Source organism: Tenrec ecaudatus, chromosome 6 (assembly GCF_050624435.1).
Source record: "Tenrec ecaudatus isolate mTenEca1 chromosome 6, mTenEca1.hap1, whole genome shotgun sequence".
Classification (NCBI taxonomy): Eukaryota; Metazoa; Chordata; class Mammalia; order Afrosoricida; family Tenrecidae; genus Tenrec; species Tenrec ecaudatus.
Genome location: NC_134535.1, coordinates 158,535,620 through 158,553,021, shown reverse-complemented (window position 1 = coordinate 158,553,021; position 17,402 = coordinate 158,535,620). Strand labels below are relative to the sequence as shown.

The 17,402-nt window shown below is 46.3% G+C and overlaps 1 protein-coding gene across 3 annotated transcripts in view; it reads right to left on the bottom strand.

The window, feature by feature from the left end:
- Positions 1 to 17,402, bottom strand: part of SFMBT2 (Scm like with four mbt domains 2) — a 264,343-nt gene that overhangs the window by 56,800 nt on the left and 190,141 nt on the right. For all 3 annotated transcript variants that reach the window (XM_075552409.1, XM_075552411.1, XM_075552412.1), the window contains one exon: positions 17,257 to 17,383. In XM_075552409.1, coding sequence (XP_075408524.1) covers positions 17,257 to 17,383 — 127 coding nt within the window. The remainder of the gene's footprint in view (positions 1 to 17,256; positions 17,384 to 17,402) is intronic.

Sequence of the window (17,402 nt, the reverse complement as noted above, 5' to 3'; positions counted from 1 at the left end):
GAAACCATGTATTTTCATGTGTGCATAAACTAAATCTGGAAGAAATTGCAAAATTTACATTTCTATGGAGGCAGGACATGCAGAGCTCTGGGGACGTGCAAAGGAGATGCTGACTGACAATGCCTTTACATTTGCTTTGGCTTTTTTTATCTCTTGTAAAAGAATTACCCACTTTACCACCACCACCACCACAATGAATAATACTTGGAGTAGAGAAAGAGTCTCTCACATGGAGACAGGAATGACAGCACAATTAAGGTTAATGAAAAGCAAGTCACCGTAAAAGAACCACCACCACCAAGAAGTAAACCCAGAGGACCCACTTCACTGGCGAGAGAAGATTTTCTGGACGCCCGGATTCCGTTTGGGAGTATACCAAGCATATGCATCTGTGTGATTCACTGTGGAACTTTAAAATCGGTCTGCAATCCGACTATATCCCTGAGCAGTGGAGACCACCCTCTTCCACAAAAGTTCTGTTTGCCCGTCTCCTTGCTGAAATTGCATTCAACTAGATGGCCCAATGCACTGCCATGCCATTTTCAGCCCTGTTCTATTAGGAACATGGAGATGATTATGTGAAATGCTTTGAGAACACACCCAAGTTTCTTACTAAGGACCCAATGCCGTCAAACCTCTAATACGAAGCAATGGTTCAACTTCCCACCAAGTGGGGAGGTGAGAACAAGCGAGGGAAAGCACAGGCTGGGAGATGCTAATAGAGTGTGAGAGGAAAGAGGGATGTAAGGGAAGAGGCCAAGAGAGAGGAAAGGTAAGGCAAATTCCTTTTCATTATTTCAGTATTGGAACTGGAACAGCCTCTTCATCTCAGTTAAAAACTAGGATGTGAAGGAAGGGTAACAGGTATTTACGGGAACACATTAACCTGAGCTCAGAGTCTCCATGGAAAGTCAGAGGACGCACCAAACACTAGACCAACCATCCACGAGTACGCAGGTAACCCTCACAACATCCACCATGCGGGTTCCATTCACAGGCCTTTTTAGAAATTTTGTTCAATGCTTTCTATCATTCCATCTGGGATCTTCTTTTGTGTCCTTGACCAGAGTAGCCCCTAATGGAGGCCATCAAGTTCTCCCAGGCTCAGGCTGGAAGAGGCGCACCATAATCTCCTCCAGCGTGATCTATGTGGTGATTCAAGAACACACTATTCTTCGCTACAGCTACAATTCCTTCCGGTGTATGTATGCACCACACTCGGTTTGCTCACCCATCAGTGATGGGTATGTAGGCTGCCTCCATCATTTTGCCTTTCTGAGTACTGCTGCAATGAACCCAGGTGTGTACGTGTCTAGTCAAGTCACCGCTCTCGTATCTCTAGGAGATATACCAACAAGTGGGATCGCTGGATCTTTAGATAAACAGGCAAGCTTTCCGAGCAGTTCTTTGTTAGCTAGGACACTACATTCCGAAGGAATAAAGACACGGGCAAAATCGTGGCGGGTTAAGATCAAGATCTCATAAGAAATAGGCAGGCTTCACATGAACAACAAACCAACACAGGCTAGAAGTAGTATTCGCTATGCACGGGTTAATGTGCTTGTACATATTTTTGACTGCACGCATGTAAAAGAAGAGACATTCAATGGGGCTTCAGAGAGTTTATGGAATTCACAGACAATGGAAGTTTCTCCCCTAACTCTTTGAAGTCCCCTCCTAGGCTCACAGGATAGCTGATAGTTGAAACTTTCGACAGCCTACTGTTTAATCCTCACAACAAACCTAAGAGAATGAGTATGGTGACAGGACATAACCCGATATACACCTTTCCTGATTTTAAACCATGCGGTGTTCCCTCGCTCTGTTCACACAACTGCCTCTTGGTCCACGTACAGGCTCTGCATGTGGTGGTGTGTGTGTGTGTGACTGCGATGCTGGAAGCTAAGTCACTGGTGTTTCAAATACTAGCAAGGTCACCCAAAGGGAACAGGTTTCAGCTGAGCTTCCAGACTAAGAACAGACTCTAAAGAAGAAATATTCTGTTTACTTCAGAGGAATTAGCTACGGAACACATGGGTCGCATCGCACCGACAGCAGAGTATTTTCTGGTTAGGTGTGGTTCATGCTGATGGAGTGTGGACTTCATACAGGGAGGCGGAGTTGAACTGATGAAGTTACTGCCAATCAAAAGACCATCAACAACCTACATGTGCTGAACACTATTACTGTCTCCATCATAGGTTCTAAGGCCTTTGCATCTATTACTTCACTCTCTCAACCCTCACAATCCTATGTCTCAAGTTCTATCATTATACGGAGTTAATGGAATTGTACAGATAAGAAAAGAGATTGCAAAAATTCACAGCGTAAGTTCCCCAAGATCAGACTCCAAAGAAGTACTGCATGAGTGTATCTGCAGGGGCGGGGGTGGGGGGGTGGGGAGTGGAGGAGTACGACTGTTGAATGTCATGTTAGGGCATTTAATCTTTTCTTGGTAATACACACAGACTCGCTGGATATTATGAAGAAGGAAATGTCTGGCTTGCCCCTATATTTCACAGATAGAGTGCTAAGAACCCCGTGATACTCTCTGCTGACATGGAGCAAAGGCTGCCGCCCTGAGCTAGAGGTGGTGCTGTAACCAGAGAGACACTGACGTGGGTGACTGATTATAGGTGGGAGGGGGAGAGGCCATGAATTCAGAGTTTCTGACTTGGACGACTTTATGGTTCCTTCCTACTCTGGGCAACCCTCCAGATCAGGTTGCAACAGCAAACTCTCTTTGGGACCCGCCGAGTTTCAGGTGCAGCCCATAGCCACACAGATTTAGTTGTGCAGGTAGATGACAACGAAAAGCTACCATCTGTTCCTGGGTTTGTCAGGTCTGATGTCAAATTTGAAGTGACAGAGAAAAATGCCACCACGGATGGACAACTGATGAAGAAGAGAGCGTGGAAGCATGATGACCATTTTCAAATGTACAGAAAGCAGAATAAAAGTGATGCCAGGAGATGTCGTCCGAGGAGAAGTCCACTCAGAAGAGAAGCCTGCGCAGCCTCGTATTAGGGAGAAGGCAGAGGGCCCATCTCAGTTAGTGCTGCGAAGAGAAATACGAACGGAGCAGCCGAGAGGTGACGAGGGACTCATGATCGCAGAGAGCATTACAGGTGAGCAAACAAAGAATAAAAACAGAAACCCGCCCACCCAACCAAAGCAAGACATAGAGAATACTTACAAATCCTCTTAACAAGAGCTAAAGAGAAACTGAATGTAGGGAGGGAGGTGAGGGGTTAAGGGGGGTAGGACAGGATAGGAAAAGTAATTACCAGTGATTGAAAAGGCATGTTTATATGATCACTCGGTAGAAAGGAGCCCTTTCTAAAGGTAAGAGTTCCAGAGTGGCACAGAGAGTTAAGTGTTGAGCTGCTAACCGGAGGTCAGCAGCTGCAGCCCACTAGCCACTCCAGAGATAAAGACGAAGCCATCAGCTTCCGTGAACATGGACAGCCTCGGGACCCCTGGGGGCATGTCCGCTCTGTCCTGCAGAGTGGCTGCGCATTGGCATCGGCTCCACGGCAGTAATCAGGGAAAGTAATCCTAGGGCATTCATCCAGTTCATCCAGAGGGCAAATGCTCGAATACATAGGCAGAGCTAACCTGCAGGCCTCATTTTATTACAAACAAAACCCAAAAAACAACTATCTGGTTTCCAACATCACGTTAGTCACTTTAAGATCTTGTATATTCTGTCATCCACAAAGTATAGTAGTGCGCATCCTCATCATTCACAAATTCCCCATGTGTGAATTCAACAGCTTGCCACAATCTACTCACAACCACAAAGTCGCTGAGAGCAGGTGTGGACAAGTGTGCAGCTGCAAGACAACTGAGTCGACAAGGCTGTTCCCAGCAGAGTTCCCACACAGAGTCCCGGGCTTTCCTGCTTCAGCCTCGTATGTTAAACAAGGGTTGTTCTATGGTCTGTTTCATGCTACATTTCCTCCCTCACCTTTTGTGCGTGCATGTGTGTGTGTGTGTGTGTGTGTGTGTGTGAGAGAGACAAGACAGTTATTTTAGTTACTGAAATTGCTGTTTAAAATGGCCCCCCCAACTCTCTCTCTCTCTCTCTCTCTCTCTCTCTCTCTCTCTCTCTCTCTCTCTCTCTCTCACTCACTCTCACTCTCTCACTCTCTCACTCTTGTTCCTTGATCATCAGACCAAGGAACACCTCCATTTAAAAATAAAAATAAAAAATAAAATGGCCCCCCAAATCACGACGTGTAGAAGGGGATCAGGTATCAGGCATTAAAGAACAAAGAAATCAAATCATTGTGAATGAGGGGGAGTGCAGATTGAGGACCCAAGACCCATCTGTAGGCAACTGGACACCCCCTTACAGAAGGGGTGTGGGGAGGAAATGAGCCAGTCAGGGCGCAGTGTAGCAATGGTGAAACATACAACTTTCCTCTAGTTCCTAAATGCTTCATCCCCACATATCATCATCCCAATTCTACCTTACAAATCTGGCTAGCCCAAAGGATGTACACCAGTACAGATAGGAACTGGAAACAGGGAATCCAGGACAGATGATCCCTGCAGGACCATTGGTGAGAGTGGTGATACTGGGAGGGTGGAGGGAGGTTGGGGTGGAAAGAGGGAACTGATTATAAGGATCTATTTATAACCTACTCCCTGGGGATGGACAACAGGAAAGTGGGTGAAGGGAGACATGAGACAGGGTAAGATATGACAAAAGTAATAATAATATATAAATTATCATGGGTTCATGAGGGAGGGGGAGCAGGGAGGAGGGGGGAAATGAGGAACTGATACCAAGGGCTCAAGTAGAAAGGAAATGTTTTGAGAATGATGATGGCAACAAATGTACAAATGTGCTTGACACAATTTATGTATGTATAGGTTGTGATGAGTTGTATGAGCTCCTAATAAAATGATTTAAAAAAATAAAATGGTCCCCAAAATTAAAATCAATCATTAGGCGGACGTAGAGATGCTGGGGGGTGTTGGAGCAACAGTAATCTGAGAGGAATTACAAAGAGGCAGAAGAAGGGCAAGTGTGATTGTGGGGCAGGAGGAAGGTAAAAGGAAACAGGAAAGATCTAAAAATCAAGGCTATGGATAGGTATAAATATAGGTTCATACACATGTAAGTAAATTAATAAAATAGAGGTATTGGTCCATGTACATATATTAACATGCATGTACACCGAGGAAGTGGACAGACATAGGGCCTCTGCTCAACCCTCCCTCAATGCAAGAACACTTTGTTCTAACAACCCAGCATTCTGTGATGCTCACCCTCCCGACATGATAGCTGAAGAAAAAAATGGGTGCAGAAGAAAATGTGGTGAAGAAAGCTGATGGTGCCTGGCTATCCAAAGAGATAGTGTCTGAAGTCTTAAAGGCTTGAAGTTAAGCGGCCATCTAGCAGAGAAGCAACAAGCCAATGGGTTTGAACTGGCAGCCACCTGGGGGTTATCAGTCCAACATTTACTTGACGGTGTTACAAGGCCTCCAATTTTCCAATGAGGCATGAGTCATCGTGCTGTTGGCCAAGAGCCCAACATTAATGAATCAATAACGTGCATTTAAATGTGGTCTGTAGTCAGAACCGCAGGTGATGCATTGACTGGCTGAGGACAACCTTGTGGCCAGAAAGTCGTGGCACGTAACCCTGCAGTGGCAGAGGCTAACTTCCAGCTACAATGACGGCCGACTAGCAAGGTAATAGATGAGCACTCTCCAGAGTTAGTGGTTCAATTCCTGTGCATAAGCAAAGGGAATCTAGACAGGGAAAGACTCCCAGAGTCTGAGACGAGGCTTGTCATTGTGAAATAATTGGGGGTCTCAGAAATGGAAATTTTCCGCCTCCAGGATTGCATGTTCCTGCAATGACCCCGTGACTTCGGTCCTCCAGCCACCCAACAGCCACAGAGCATCTAGCATCCTGTCAGCAATCTCTTCCTACATGAAATACCTCAAACGCTTTCTTGGCTGACACAGCATCACATGGACTGTGTGTGTAGCTTCCAAGGCCTTCAGGCCCAGTTTTAACTTGAACAGTGTTCTCTCTGCTCGCACCTGTGTGTGGGCACTCTCGCCCTGATAATTGTGAATGTTCTCCCGTTTGGGAATAAGGCTTTCCACGTTATGTGACGAGGCCGTATCACTGGAGTTTGTGTTCTAACCCCAACTGCTTCTGAGATACTAAAGGAGCTGGATCGATGCCACGCAAAGATCACCCACGGAACCCTGAACACCAGGACAACAAACACGGAGACGCCGAGCATCGACCTGTAGTCGGTCCCCTGCCCTCGATCGTCCATCCTCCTACACAGTGAGAAACCGAGACTCCAGTCTTTAAAGCTCCCTACAGGAGCCCTGACAAACAAAGATTCACTCAAAGACAGAAAAGCACGAACAATCTCACTACTACGGCACCGATCGCAATTTGAAGCAAGCCAGTGGAAACTAAGACAGGTTCTAAAGTTCTCTGCTGATGTAGCTAGCGGTTACTCACTATGTGTGAGACACACTCACACACACACACAAACACACTCACACACATGCACGCGCACACTGTGACCGTCGGTGTGGGATACGCGGTTCCTGGGGAAGACTCCAATTCCTGACTCCTAAACAGTGTGTAAAGCCGTTTCTAAGTGTCTAAGAGCTGCTCCGGCCAGCAGTTTGGAACCAATAGCCGCATACTGCAGGTTCTATTCCTGACATGTTTTATTTGGTCTGCCGGTGAGTGCAGATAAAGGTGTGTTTACACACAACTTGGACTCTACTTGGGAGAACGCGATGCTTGCTTCTCCCTTAGGGAGTGAAAGTCCCCAACACCCTAGGGGCACTTCTACCCTGTCGTACAGGGTTGGTCGTGTTGGAATCCGAAGTTTGGTTTGGGTTGTCCTGTATTAGTGTGCAGTTGCATTGTGGGAATCGTCTAAATGGGACACGGAGACACGACGCGAACACATCCTGCGGGGAAAATGGCACTGGCAGACTTGCCCGATGCAGGGTCGCCACAAACCATCAACGTGTGAAAATCGAAGCATCTGTGCCGCCCGAAAGCGACAGGCTGGCATGGAGCTGAGATGCGGAGTAAATTGCATTTTACTGCCCCACTTTCGAAAATACACCTGAGCTCCGGGTGTCAACCGGCCTGGGGAACTGACTTTTGATGTGATCTCTCTTAGCAGGTAGAAATGGCAAGTCCACCAGTGCTCCCGGCAGTGGTGGGGCTGCTGTTCTATTTCTGAGGGGCCCTAAGCACTAGCACGGGCCTCTGGTGACTCCTGACCACTCGGGATGTGGACGGTGTAACTGAGACATGAACATTGCCATCCACTTTGAACCATTTAAACTTGAAGAGCCACGTGTAACTAGTGTATAGCACACACTGCACTGCATAGCTCCAACATCTATTCCCTGACACTAGTTTCCCAATCTAGGGACTGCATTCCATGGATGCATGAGACGTTTCCAGAGGGCGAGGAAGCCTCTGGATTTCATCAAAGATGGTAGGTATGCGTAAGTGAATGTTTCTAAAGCCTCCATCAGACTCGTAACACCCCAAATGTCCCCGGAAAACTCTTTTCTGGGACCTGGACCCTTTCTAAGATAGCCAGTACTTTCTCAGCTCTCATAGGAAGGAGTCCCCGTGGTGTAGTGGGTTATGGGGCCTGCTGCTAACCACAAGGTTAACAGTTCAAACCCACCAGCTCCTCCACATGAGAAGCATGAGGTTTTCTGCTCCAGGGAATATTCACAGGTTCAGAAACCCACAGGGGCCGTTCTACTCTGTCCTACAGGGTCTCTCTGAGGCACAATCGACAGGACAGCAGTGACTTGGTTGCTTGTCTCAAGGTAGGGTTAATTTTCTAGGAAAGTGGCACAGGAAAGACTGTTCCAAAATGTCATTTCTCATGTCGCCCCTGGTTTGGGCTATCACCACGTCTGACCAGGAGTCCATTTGCCACATGAGCTCAGACACAGGCTCCATTAACAGGCCCCTTTCCACCCTACCCGCCTTCTTCCTGGGCCTTGCCTGCACTGTGGTTGCCCGAGTGGAATATGCAGTTGCTGGGGGAAGGGGGCAATTCCTAACTCCTTACTATTCAAAGCCACCAGTGCTGAAGATGCCCAGGCTGAAACGTATGTCGACTGTGGATGTTTTCATCTCCTCGAGAGGTGGCAGCAGCAGAAGGAGCGATGAGGATGAGCGGCCGGAGATAACATTTGGAAATGGTTTGTGCTGGTACTCTGAGCCGGGGCTGGCTTCCTTGGTTGGCAGGTTTGGGTTGCCAGTCTCTGACGGTGTGCTTACTTTTAATAGACAGGAGCTGAGAAGAGGCTGGCAAACAGCTCATATACAGGGTCAGGATTCCGCCTGTGCCTTCAAACTTCAAAACGCAGGAACTGCCCACTTTCAATTGAAAATAAGAACAAAACCGCTGCCGTCGAGCCCATTGCAACTCCCGGCAGCTCTAGGCGAGTGCGGTTAGCTAGCAATGTTCTGTGCAACCAACTGGTCCTGCACCATCCTCACAATCGCCGCTCTATGGGGCAGGGGACCACTTCACCACCGGGTGTCCAAGGGTGGAGCTCTTGACAGAAAACAAGCGCCTCCGCCTTCTCCCAGGGAGCAGTTGGTGGGCTTGAACCACCTTTTTGTAAGCAGCCAAGCAGCTGACCCGTTACACCACCAGGGTTTCTTGCACTTAGAGCAGGGCTCCCAATTTCAAAGCTAGACTTTGGGTTTCACCTTTTAAAGGCTTCTTCAAACAATGCCTGTGCTGGCAGCAACTGAAGCAGCCAAGTACAACTGGACATCCTCTTATGGAAGGGTCGCAGGGAGGAGATGAGCCAATCTGAAACATACAACTTTCCTCTAGTTCTTAAATGCTTCCTCCGTACCCACTATCATGATCCCAATTCTACCTTACAAATCTGGCTAGACCAGAGGATGTACACTGGTACAGATAGCAACTGGAAACACAGGGAATCCAGGGCAGATGATCCCTTCAGGACCAGTGGTGAGAGTGGTGATACCAGGAGGGTGGAGGGAGGGTGGGGTGGAAAGAGGGAACCAATTACAAGGATCTACATATAACCCCTTCCCTGGGGGATGAACAACAGAAAAGTGGGTGAAGGCAGACGTTGGACAGTGTAAGATATCACAAAATAATAATAATTTATAAATTATCAAGGGTTCATGAGGGAGGGGGGAGTGGAGAGGGAAGGGGAAAAATGAGTAGCTGATGCCAGGGGCTTAAGTGGAGAGCAAATGTTTTTTTGTTTTAAACGTTTTATTAGGGGCTCATACAACTCTTATCACAATCCATACATATACATACATCAATTGTATAAAGCACATCTGTACATTCTTTGCCCTAATCATTTTCTTTTCTTTTTTTACATTTTATTAGGGACTCATACAACTCTTATCACAATCCATACATATACATACATCAATTGTATAAAGCATATCCATACATTCCCTGCCCCAATCATTCTCAAAGCATTTGCTCTCCACTTAAGCCCTTTGCATCAGGTCCTCTTTTTTTCCCCCCTCCCTCCCCACTCCCCCCTCCCCCTCCCTCATGTGCCCTTGTTAATTTATACATCGTTATTTTGTCATATCTTGCCCTATCCGGAGTCTCCCTTCCCCCTCTTCTCTGCCGTCCCTCTCCCAGAGAGGAGGTCACATGTGGATCCTTGTAATCAGTTCCCCCTTTCCGAGAGCAAATGTTTTGAGAATGATGAGGGCAACGAATATATAAATGTACTTAACACAATTGATGTATGTATGGATTGTGATAAAAGTTATATGAGTCCCAGTAAAATGATTAAAATGTAAAAATGAAAAATAAAATAAAATAAAGAGCCAAGTAACTCAGCAAATTAGGAAGCTTGGGAACCAGCAGTGCTACTGGAAGAGCCAAAAGCTCTCAGCCTTTGCAGAACATTAAAGTGAAAATACTCAATATTCATGAACGTAAGTCATGCCACATGTCTTCTAAGCAAGGAGATGATAGTATTAATCATTATGCAGATAAAATAATTAAGACTTAATGATGTTTTCCTATTAGTGATAAAAACTGTAATAAGTGAGTTACACAGGTTAACTAATTTAATGAATAAAATCTTGGGAGGCGGATGCTATTTTGTCCCCAAGTGTCTAAGTGGGGACTCTGAGGCAGTACTCTCTCACCTTTCTGTTGGAATCCCTCCCTCAGTGCACAATGCTTGACACCTAGACTGCTTACCCAGCACAAAGTTCGACTGCACGACTCCACAAGCACAGGGGCACCAAGAGATGCTGAAAATTCTGCAGAGGTGACAGTGGGAGGCATATGCCGAGAAGCCAATTTTGCCTGGGGCTGAATACAGGACTGTGACAATCTGTGAGCTTGGAGTCCAGCCTGCTCTAATGGAGAGCTTCTGAAGGGGAGACGAGGAGTCCTGGTGGTGGTGATCCGTTAGGCTGCTAACTGTAGGTCATGAGTTCAAAACCAGCAGCCACTGCTCAGGAGAAAAAGGAGGCTTTCTACTCCCATACAGAGTTCCAGTCTTGGAAGCCCAGTGGCAGATTTTTTTCCTGTCCTGTGGGTCGCTGTGAGTCGGCATTGAGTAGATGGCAGCGAGTTTGGTGGTTATTTGGGGGAAGGGAAGGAAAAGGTGCTGGACACACTAGCAAGATCACTCAGAGAAGAGCGGCTGCCCCGAGGTTCCCTTTATCCCAGAGTACGGTTCACTCTTGTCCTTGGGCACAGTGCTGGGAGCAGTAGTGACACGCCTGGCTGCTAACTGCTAAAGGTCAGTGGTTTGAAACCACCAGCTACTCCCCAGGAAATAGATGTGCGAGTCTGCTTCCATCCAGATTCACAGCCTGGGAACAGTTCTGCTCTGTCCTAGTGGGTCGCCGTGCATCGGAACAGACTCGATGCTAGTGGATCTGGTGTACTGATCTACACACATTTCCTGTGGACTCAATTATTTTGCCAATTAAAACAGGTGCATTTCGCACCACCCTAAAGGATTCTTGAATGCCTGCTAGGTGATTCGGGCTCTCACCAACTTGAATTACAAAGAGAGATAAATGAAGAGTCATGCTTTCTATTGGAAATACACATTGGCGATACAAGTTCAAATGGCCAGCTGGAGGTTTGTTTGAAAACTCTCAAACTTACTGCCATCGTGTCTCTTCCTGCTCACAGCCACCCTTTAAGACAGGGCTTCTCCACCTGCCTCAGGCTGCGACCCTTTCATACAGGTCCTCATGTGGTGGTGACTCCCTAACCATCACAGTATTTTCGTTGCTACTTCGTCACTGGAATTTTGCTACTGTGATGAATCGGGCAACCCCTGTGAAAGGGTCGTTTGACAGCCCCCCCCCAAGGGGTTGTGACCCATGGGTTGAGAACTGCTGCTCTAAGACACGCTCGAACTACCCCCTGTGGGTGTCCAAGAGTGTAGCTCTTCAAAAGAGAGGAGAAAGGCTTTCTCCCAAGCAGCAGCTGGTTGTTTAGAACTGCTGACCCTGAGGTTATCGGCCCAACTAGTAGCTACAATCCCCAGAGATTTAGTGAATCAGAAGCTGAGTTAGGTTCCCAAATGCATAATGAATTTACAAAACTATCGGGAGGTCCACAGACTGCGTTTTTCCATGAGGTTGACTTCTGGCAATTCAGATGAGCAGCCATCAACTATGTGCATGTTTTTCATGGTGCATCATCCTGTTAACTGGAAGGTTTGCAGCAAAAGGAAACTAAAGGGACAAAAACCAGAGGCCACCTGTCTGCACAACAAATGAGGAACCGGGAGTGGCCCGGCTATCAATAACCACAAGCTTTCCACACATTCATATCCCTGTCTATAAAGTTTCCAGGTATATGGTATCAAGCAAGATAAAGTGGCAAAGCGTTATGAATGTAGCGAGACATATAGCATTAGAATTATTAACAAATCTTGTACCAAAAGACCTAACGTTAGATGGCCTCTGAGTCCACCGATGGAGAAATGCTACTTTATATGCATACAAATCGTGTGTGAACCTCGATTCGTTGGACAGCACCTACTACTATTTCTCACTGCCAGCAAGTCAATGGCAACTTGCAGCGACCCCTGCAGGACAGGGGAGAGCTGCTCCTGTGAGACTGCGAGACCATAACCGCTTCCAGTAGTAGAAAGCACCATCTTTCTCCCGAGGACCAGCTGGTGGTCTTGAACTGCTAACCAGTACACCACCAGGGATCCCTAGTCTCTGGACTTACAGTTCAGAGTTCATTTTGCAAAGTTCTTGTCAATCTCTTTTGCATGGAGTTCGTGGGCTAGGAATCTGTTGGGCCCCACTGAAAAAGCACAATAAAGCTACGTGTGCATAGACATGCCCAGGGGGGAAAAAAGGATTCGCAAAAAGTAGAGGTCAACAAAAACAACGCAAAGATTGCACACCTCTCAGGTGATCAAAGAGCTGTGGGCCCAAGCAGAACACACAGGATGTTCTCCAGTCCCAAACTGTGTTTGTCATATAGTGTAAACAAACAAACAAGTGACTGGAAAAGTTACTGCAATTGTGAGACCGCAAGTACAACGTGAGCAATGGGACTACATACGGTTCATTGTGTTGTCATGCTATAGAGGCCTGAAAATGAAAAGCAATGAGCAGGATGAGGCTCGTGCTTATAATAACAGATCAACTAAGGCAGACTATTTGCACGAGAGAAAGAACTGGCCAGCCTACAGAAAGCACACCACCCCGTTGTCGTCAATGGCCCTGCTGACCGGCAGTGGTTTGTGAGAGCCTGGAATTACTTTTATATATGCACCTAAAACAATATTGCATTCATCTCCGATTGTTTTATCTTTCGCTCCCTCTTCCGCAGCAGCTCCACGACAGACACTTAAGAACTGACTTCGAGAGAAGTCAAGCGCGCAACACAAATGATTGTTTTAATTACCGAAAAGCGGCCCATCAGCCATGTGCTAAAAAATACTTCAATTCCATTTAAATGCATAAAAATAACTAATCAAAATTGTTAGACAGTACTTTATAAATTTGAAGTGCCATATAAATGGTCCATAATCAGGGTAATCTCATCATACAATAATTTTAACAGCTGCTAAGTGACCAGAGTGAATCTCTATCTTTTTATCCCCAGGAAAGAAAACACTGTACACATAAAACTGTGACTAATGAGAAGTAAGTGCTATTAAGCTGTCACGGTAAAAGGTAAATGCACAGTGAAGAGGGGAAAAATCAAAGTAACACGAAGGAGATTGATTGCAATTTTACTGTGTGTGTGTGTGTGTGTGTGTGTGTGTAGAAAGACATGTGATTTAGATGAGCAATCCCAGATAGATGATATTCAACAGATTGTTTTAAAGCATTTTTAAACAACACTGGACAAGCCATTTCTGGTCTGTTTCCTACTGCTAATTAATTTTCATTATGACAGGATGACAGGACTCTGGGGGAAAAGAACTGGCACAAACCCACTTAATGTTTCCTTTGTGCGCAAACCAAAAATGTGTATCCCAAACACCCGCAGACAGGCAATCCCTTTTTGATCGACTGTCAGAAAATGTTAAATATGCATAGAATGTGGATCATCCTTCTATTTTAAGACCGGGGAGCTGTGGGGTCTGGCAAATTAAGTAACAGAGATGTCAGAGGCAGTGAGATTGAACCCCAGGCATATCTTAATGGCTCAGCTAGTTTCTTCACCTATAAAAATCAGGACACTTACTGCTGTCTGTGTTAGGTAATTAACAGCTGTAACGCACTCGGAAACTACAGACTGCTAAATAAAGATCGGTTGTCAAGAAACTCACCGCAGCAGGCTACATAGCAATGGTGAAACACGGGCTTATAACTTCATCACTTTTGGTTTCAAGGTAACGACGTTAAAACGACAAATCTCGTCGCATGGCAGAGCTGTGTTGGACAGCACGTTAAATTGAGTGAGTGGATCAGGAATAACAGAGATGTTGTCTTTTCCAAGAGCTGTGGCCTTGACTTTGCTCTCAGTGATGAGCGTGCAGCCATGCCCATTCCCCGTAGCCCCCCCTTTGCCTGCCTCTACATTTGGTCACTTGCATCCACTCAAAATTTCACTCACCAAGTGCTCGATGCTTTGGGACTTTCCATTTGTTTCACATAGAGTTTGCAACCTCAACGCGTAGTAATAGTTCAAAGTATTGCCTGGGAATTAAGAACGCAAACGACACCGAGTAAGGTAACCACCCGCTTCAGCTGTGAGCATGGCGTGGGCTTGTGCAGCGTTTCCTTCTGCGGCTCACGGGATCACTGTGGGTTGGCATCTACTCCATGGCGCCACACAGCAGCGGCTATTAAACGGCCGCGTGGCAGGGCCTTGCCTCCTGTGCATGGGAAAGCGGGCTACTGAAGACAAGCTGATGCATGTGAATGATGGTCTCGGTGAAGAACTGCGGACAACCCGAGAAGCAGACACACCCAGGTCTTGGAAGAACTGCCGGAGACTCCTTTGAGGGAGGATGGTGAGACTTGGTCTCTTGTACTTTGGGCAGGTTATCAGAAGAGACCCATCCCTGGGAAAAGACGCCTAGCTGGTAGAGGGGCAGGAAAGAGAGGAAGCTAATCCTATGGGATGGTCCGACACAGTGGCTGTAACGACTGGTTCAAGCACATTAACAATTGCGAGGAGGGTGCAGGCCTGAGCAGTGTTCTGCTCTGTTGTGCACAGACAGGTTTGCTCCGAGTGGGAATGGGCTTGATGGTGCCTAGCCGCCACCACCACCACAGGCTTTGGAAAAACTTCTGCTTGTTTTTAAGCACACTTACTGGGAAATAAGGAGGGAGAAGTTACTAACCACAATTTCATGACCGTCCATGCTTCCTACGTCAACGGTAATCTGAATCTGCCATTGGCTAGGGACTAAGAGTAGCAGCATCGTTCATCATTGTTAGTCCTTTAAGGGATTTTCCACACACACTAAAATACTACTGAATGCTATCAAAGATTTCTTCACAATGATAGATTATGAAAATATGAAAAAATCTTTGCAAGACAATCCACTTTAATGATTTCTGACTTAAAGAGTACAACATCTGGAATATAGCGTCATCTATCTAAATCCTAAAACTGAGTACAAAACTTGTTCTCTGAGTTAGCTGTACACTTGATAAATAAATATAATGAAATAAACGAGGCGCAATTTGAAACATCATTGAAAAGCCAAGTCTAAATTCTATTTATTGCCTATCTGGGCATTCTCTATAATTCTTTTGGGTTTGGGGTGGAGAAGAAACATATATAGAAGAAATAATGGCCACTATTCACATTAAAAATGGAATTATATGTGAATGAGGGGGAGTGCAGAGTGGGGATCCAAAGCCCATCTGTAGGCAATGGGCCATCCCCTCACAGAAGGGTCAGGGTGCAGTATAGCAATGATGAAACATACAACTTTCCTCTAGTTCTTCAATGTTTCCTCCCCGCCCCCAACACACAAACACACACACACACGATCCCAATTCTACCTTACAAATCCGGCTGGACCGGAGGATGTACACTGGTACTGATAGGTACTGGAAACACAGGGAATTCAGGACAGATGATCCTTTCAGGACCAGTGGTGAGAGGGGTGATACTGAGAGGGTGGAGGGAAGGTGAGGGAGAAAGGGGGAACTGATTACAAGGATCTACATATAACCTCCTCCCTGGGGAACAGACAGCAGAGAAGTGGGTGAAGGGAGATGTCAGATGATGTAACACATGACAAAATAATAATAATTCATAAATTATCAAGGGTTCATAGGGGCGGAGGGAACGAGGAGTGAGGGGAAAAATGAGGAGCTGATAACAGGGGATCAAGTAGAAAGCAAATGTTTTGAGAATGATGAGGGAAACAAATGTATAGAAGTCCCTGAGGCATGGATGTATGCATGGAATGTGATAAGGGTTGTACGAGCCCCAATAAAATGATTTAAGAAAAAATGGATATAATGACCCCCTCATAATAACCAAGCCCTCAGAGCCCTCACTGGGCTGTCAGCAGTACAAGTGACTCATAGCACAGGCTACTCCTGGGTTTGAACAAGATCTGGTCCTGACTGTGCCAGCACGATGTTATAGAGAAGTCAGAACAGGTGCATAAGCTTCTTATGGAGCCTTAACTGGAAGATCAGCAGTTCACAACAGCCAGCAGATCCTCAGGAGAAAAAGGAGGCAGTAAACAGCTGCCATCTCAGAAACCCACAGGGGCAGGTCCACCCCGACCCATCGGGTTGCTAAGCGCAGGCAGTGAGTTTGGTCTGGAGTTCGAGTTTGGTTTGGAGTTTTAGTGCAAGAAGGCGCGAAGCTTTCTCAATGATTTACACACTGCCAGTGCAGCAAGTAAAGGTGACAGTAAGGAAGAATTTGTTGGGAACAGCGGTTCAATTTTTAAAAACGAGGGCTAATTTACATGACCCTAAAGGGCAAGTAGGAGTTGTCTTTCATTCAGGCACCCATAACCCAGCGACTACCTGTCATTTACTTGGGACATCAGCTTTCAAGATCATGGACATAAAAAGGCCAAACATAATTATTGATCCAGCAACTCATTTTATGAAACGATCCGTTATGGTGAGAGCCTCTGAAAGGACTAGCTTCACTCATGTGAGGACCCGCAATGATTTTTAAAGGCCCCACACAGGAAGTCTCAGGCCACAGCCCAGGGTCGTAACGGGCCTTGCTGTCACACGGAGCACCGTGAACCTGATGATGGCAGATGAACTTCGGGTAGAACGTAACAGCTTGGTCGTTTGACATCCTTTTGGAATGATTTTAGCATTTCTGTTTTTAATAATTCCTGCGGTCTTTTCAGTAGAGCTTTTACTCTGGTTGGCCATGGTTGTTGCTTTTGTTTGTCTGCTTCTTGTCCTGTATTATTTTTCTGTCTATGAAATCTGGATAGGCAGATCTATAAAGACAGTAACTGGATGAAAGGATTCTTGGGGACAGGGCAGCGAAGGTCGGCAGGAGCGGGGAGGAGGAATAGAGAGCTACTAGCAATGAGGAGAAAGAACAAAATGTTCTGAAATGATTTCACCATTTAAACATGACTGAACTATTAAATTGCATGACATGGGAACTAAATGCCAATAAAACTATTTTTAAAAAGCAGCAGCAGCAGCAGCAAAAGGGGGCCTTCTGAGACGTGCTGGATTCTTCTACTGATGGACCGTGTGTGGGGACGCCTCTGGTTAGTCTTCAGACCCAGCACTAACCGCTCGCTTACCTTCCAGGTGGAGCCACATGAGCCTCCCCTTGACGCTGACCACGGAGGCCACGCAGAGCTCTCCGGGATTCCTGGGGTTCACAGCTTCTAGTTTCATGTTCTTTGTGAAGCCCCGGCTGACCGATGTCTGCAAGAGAAACAGAAGC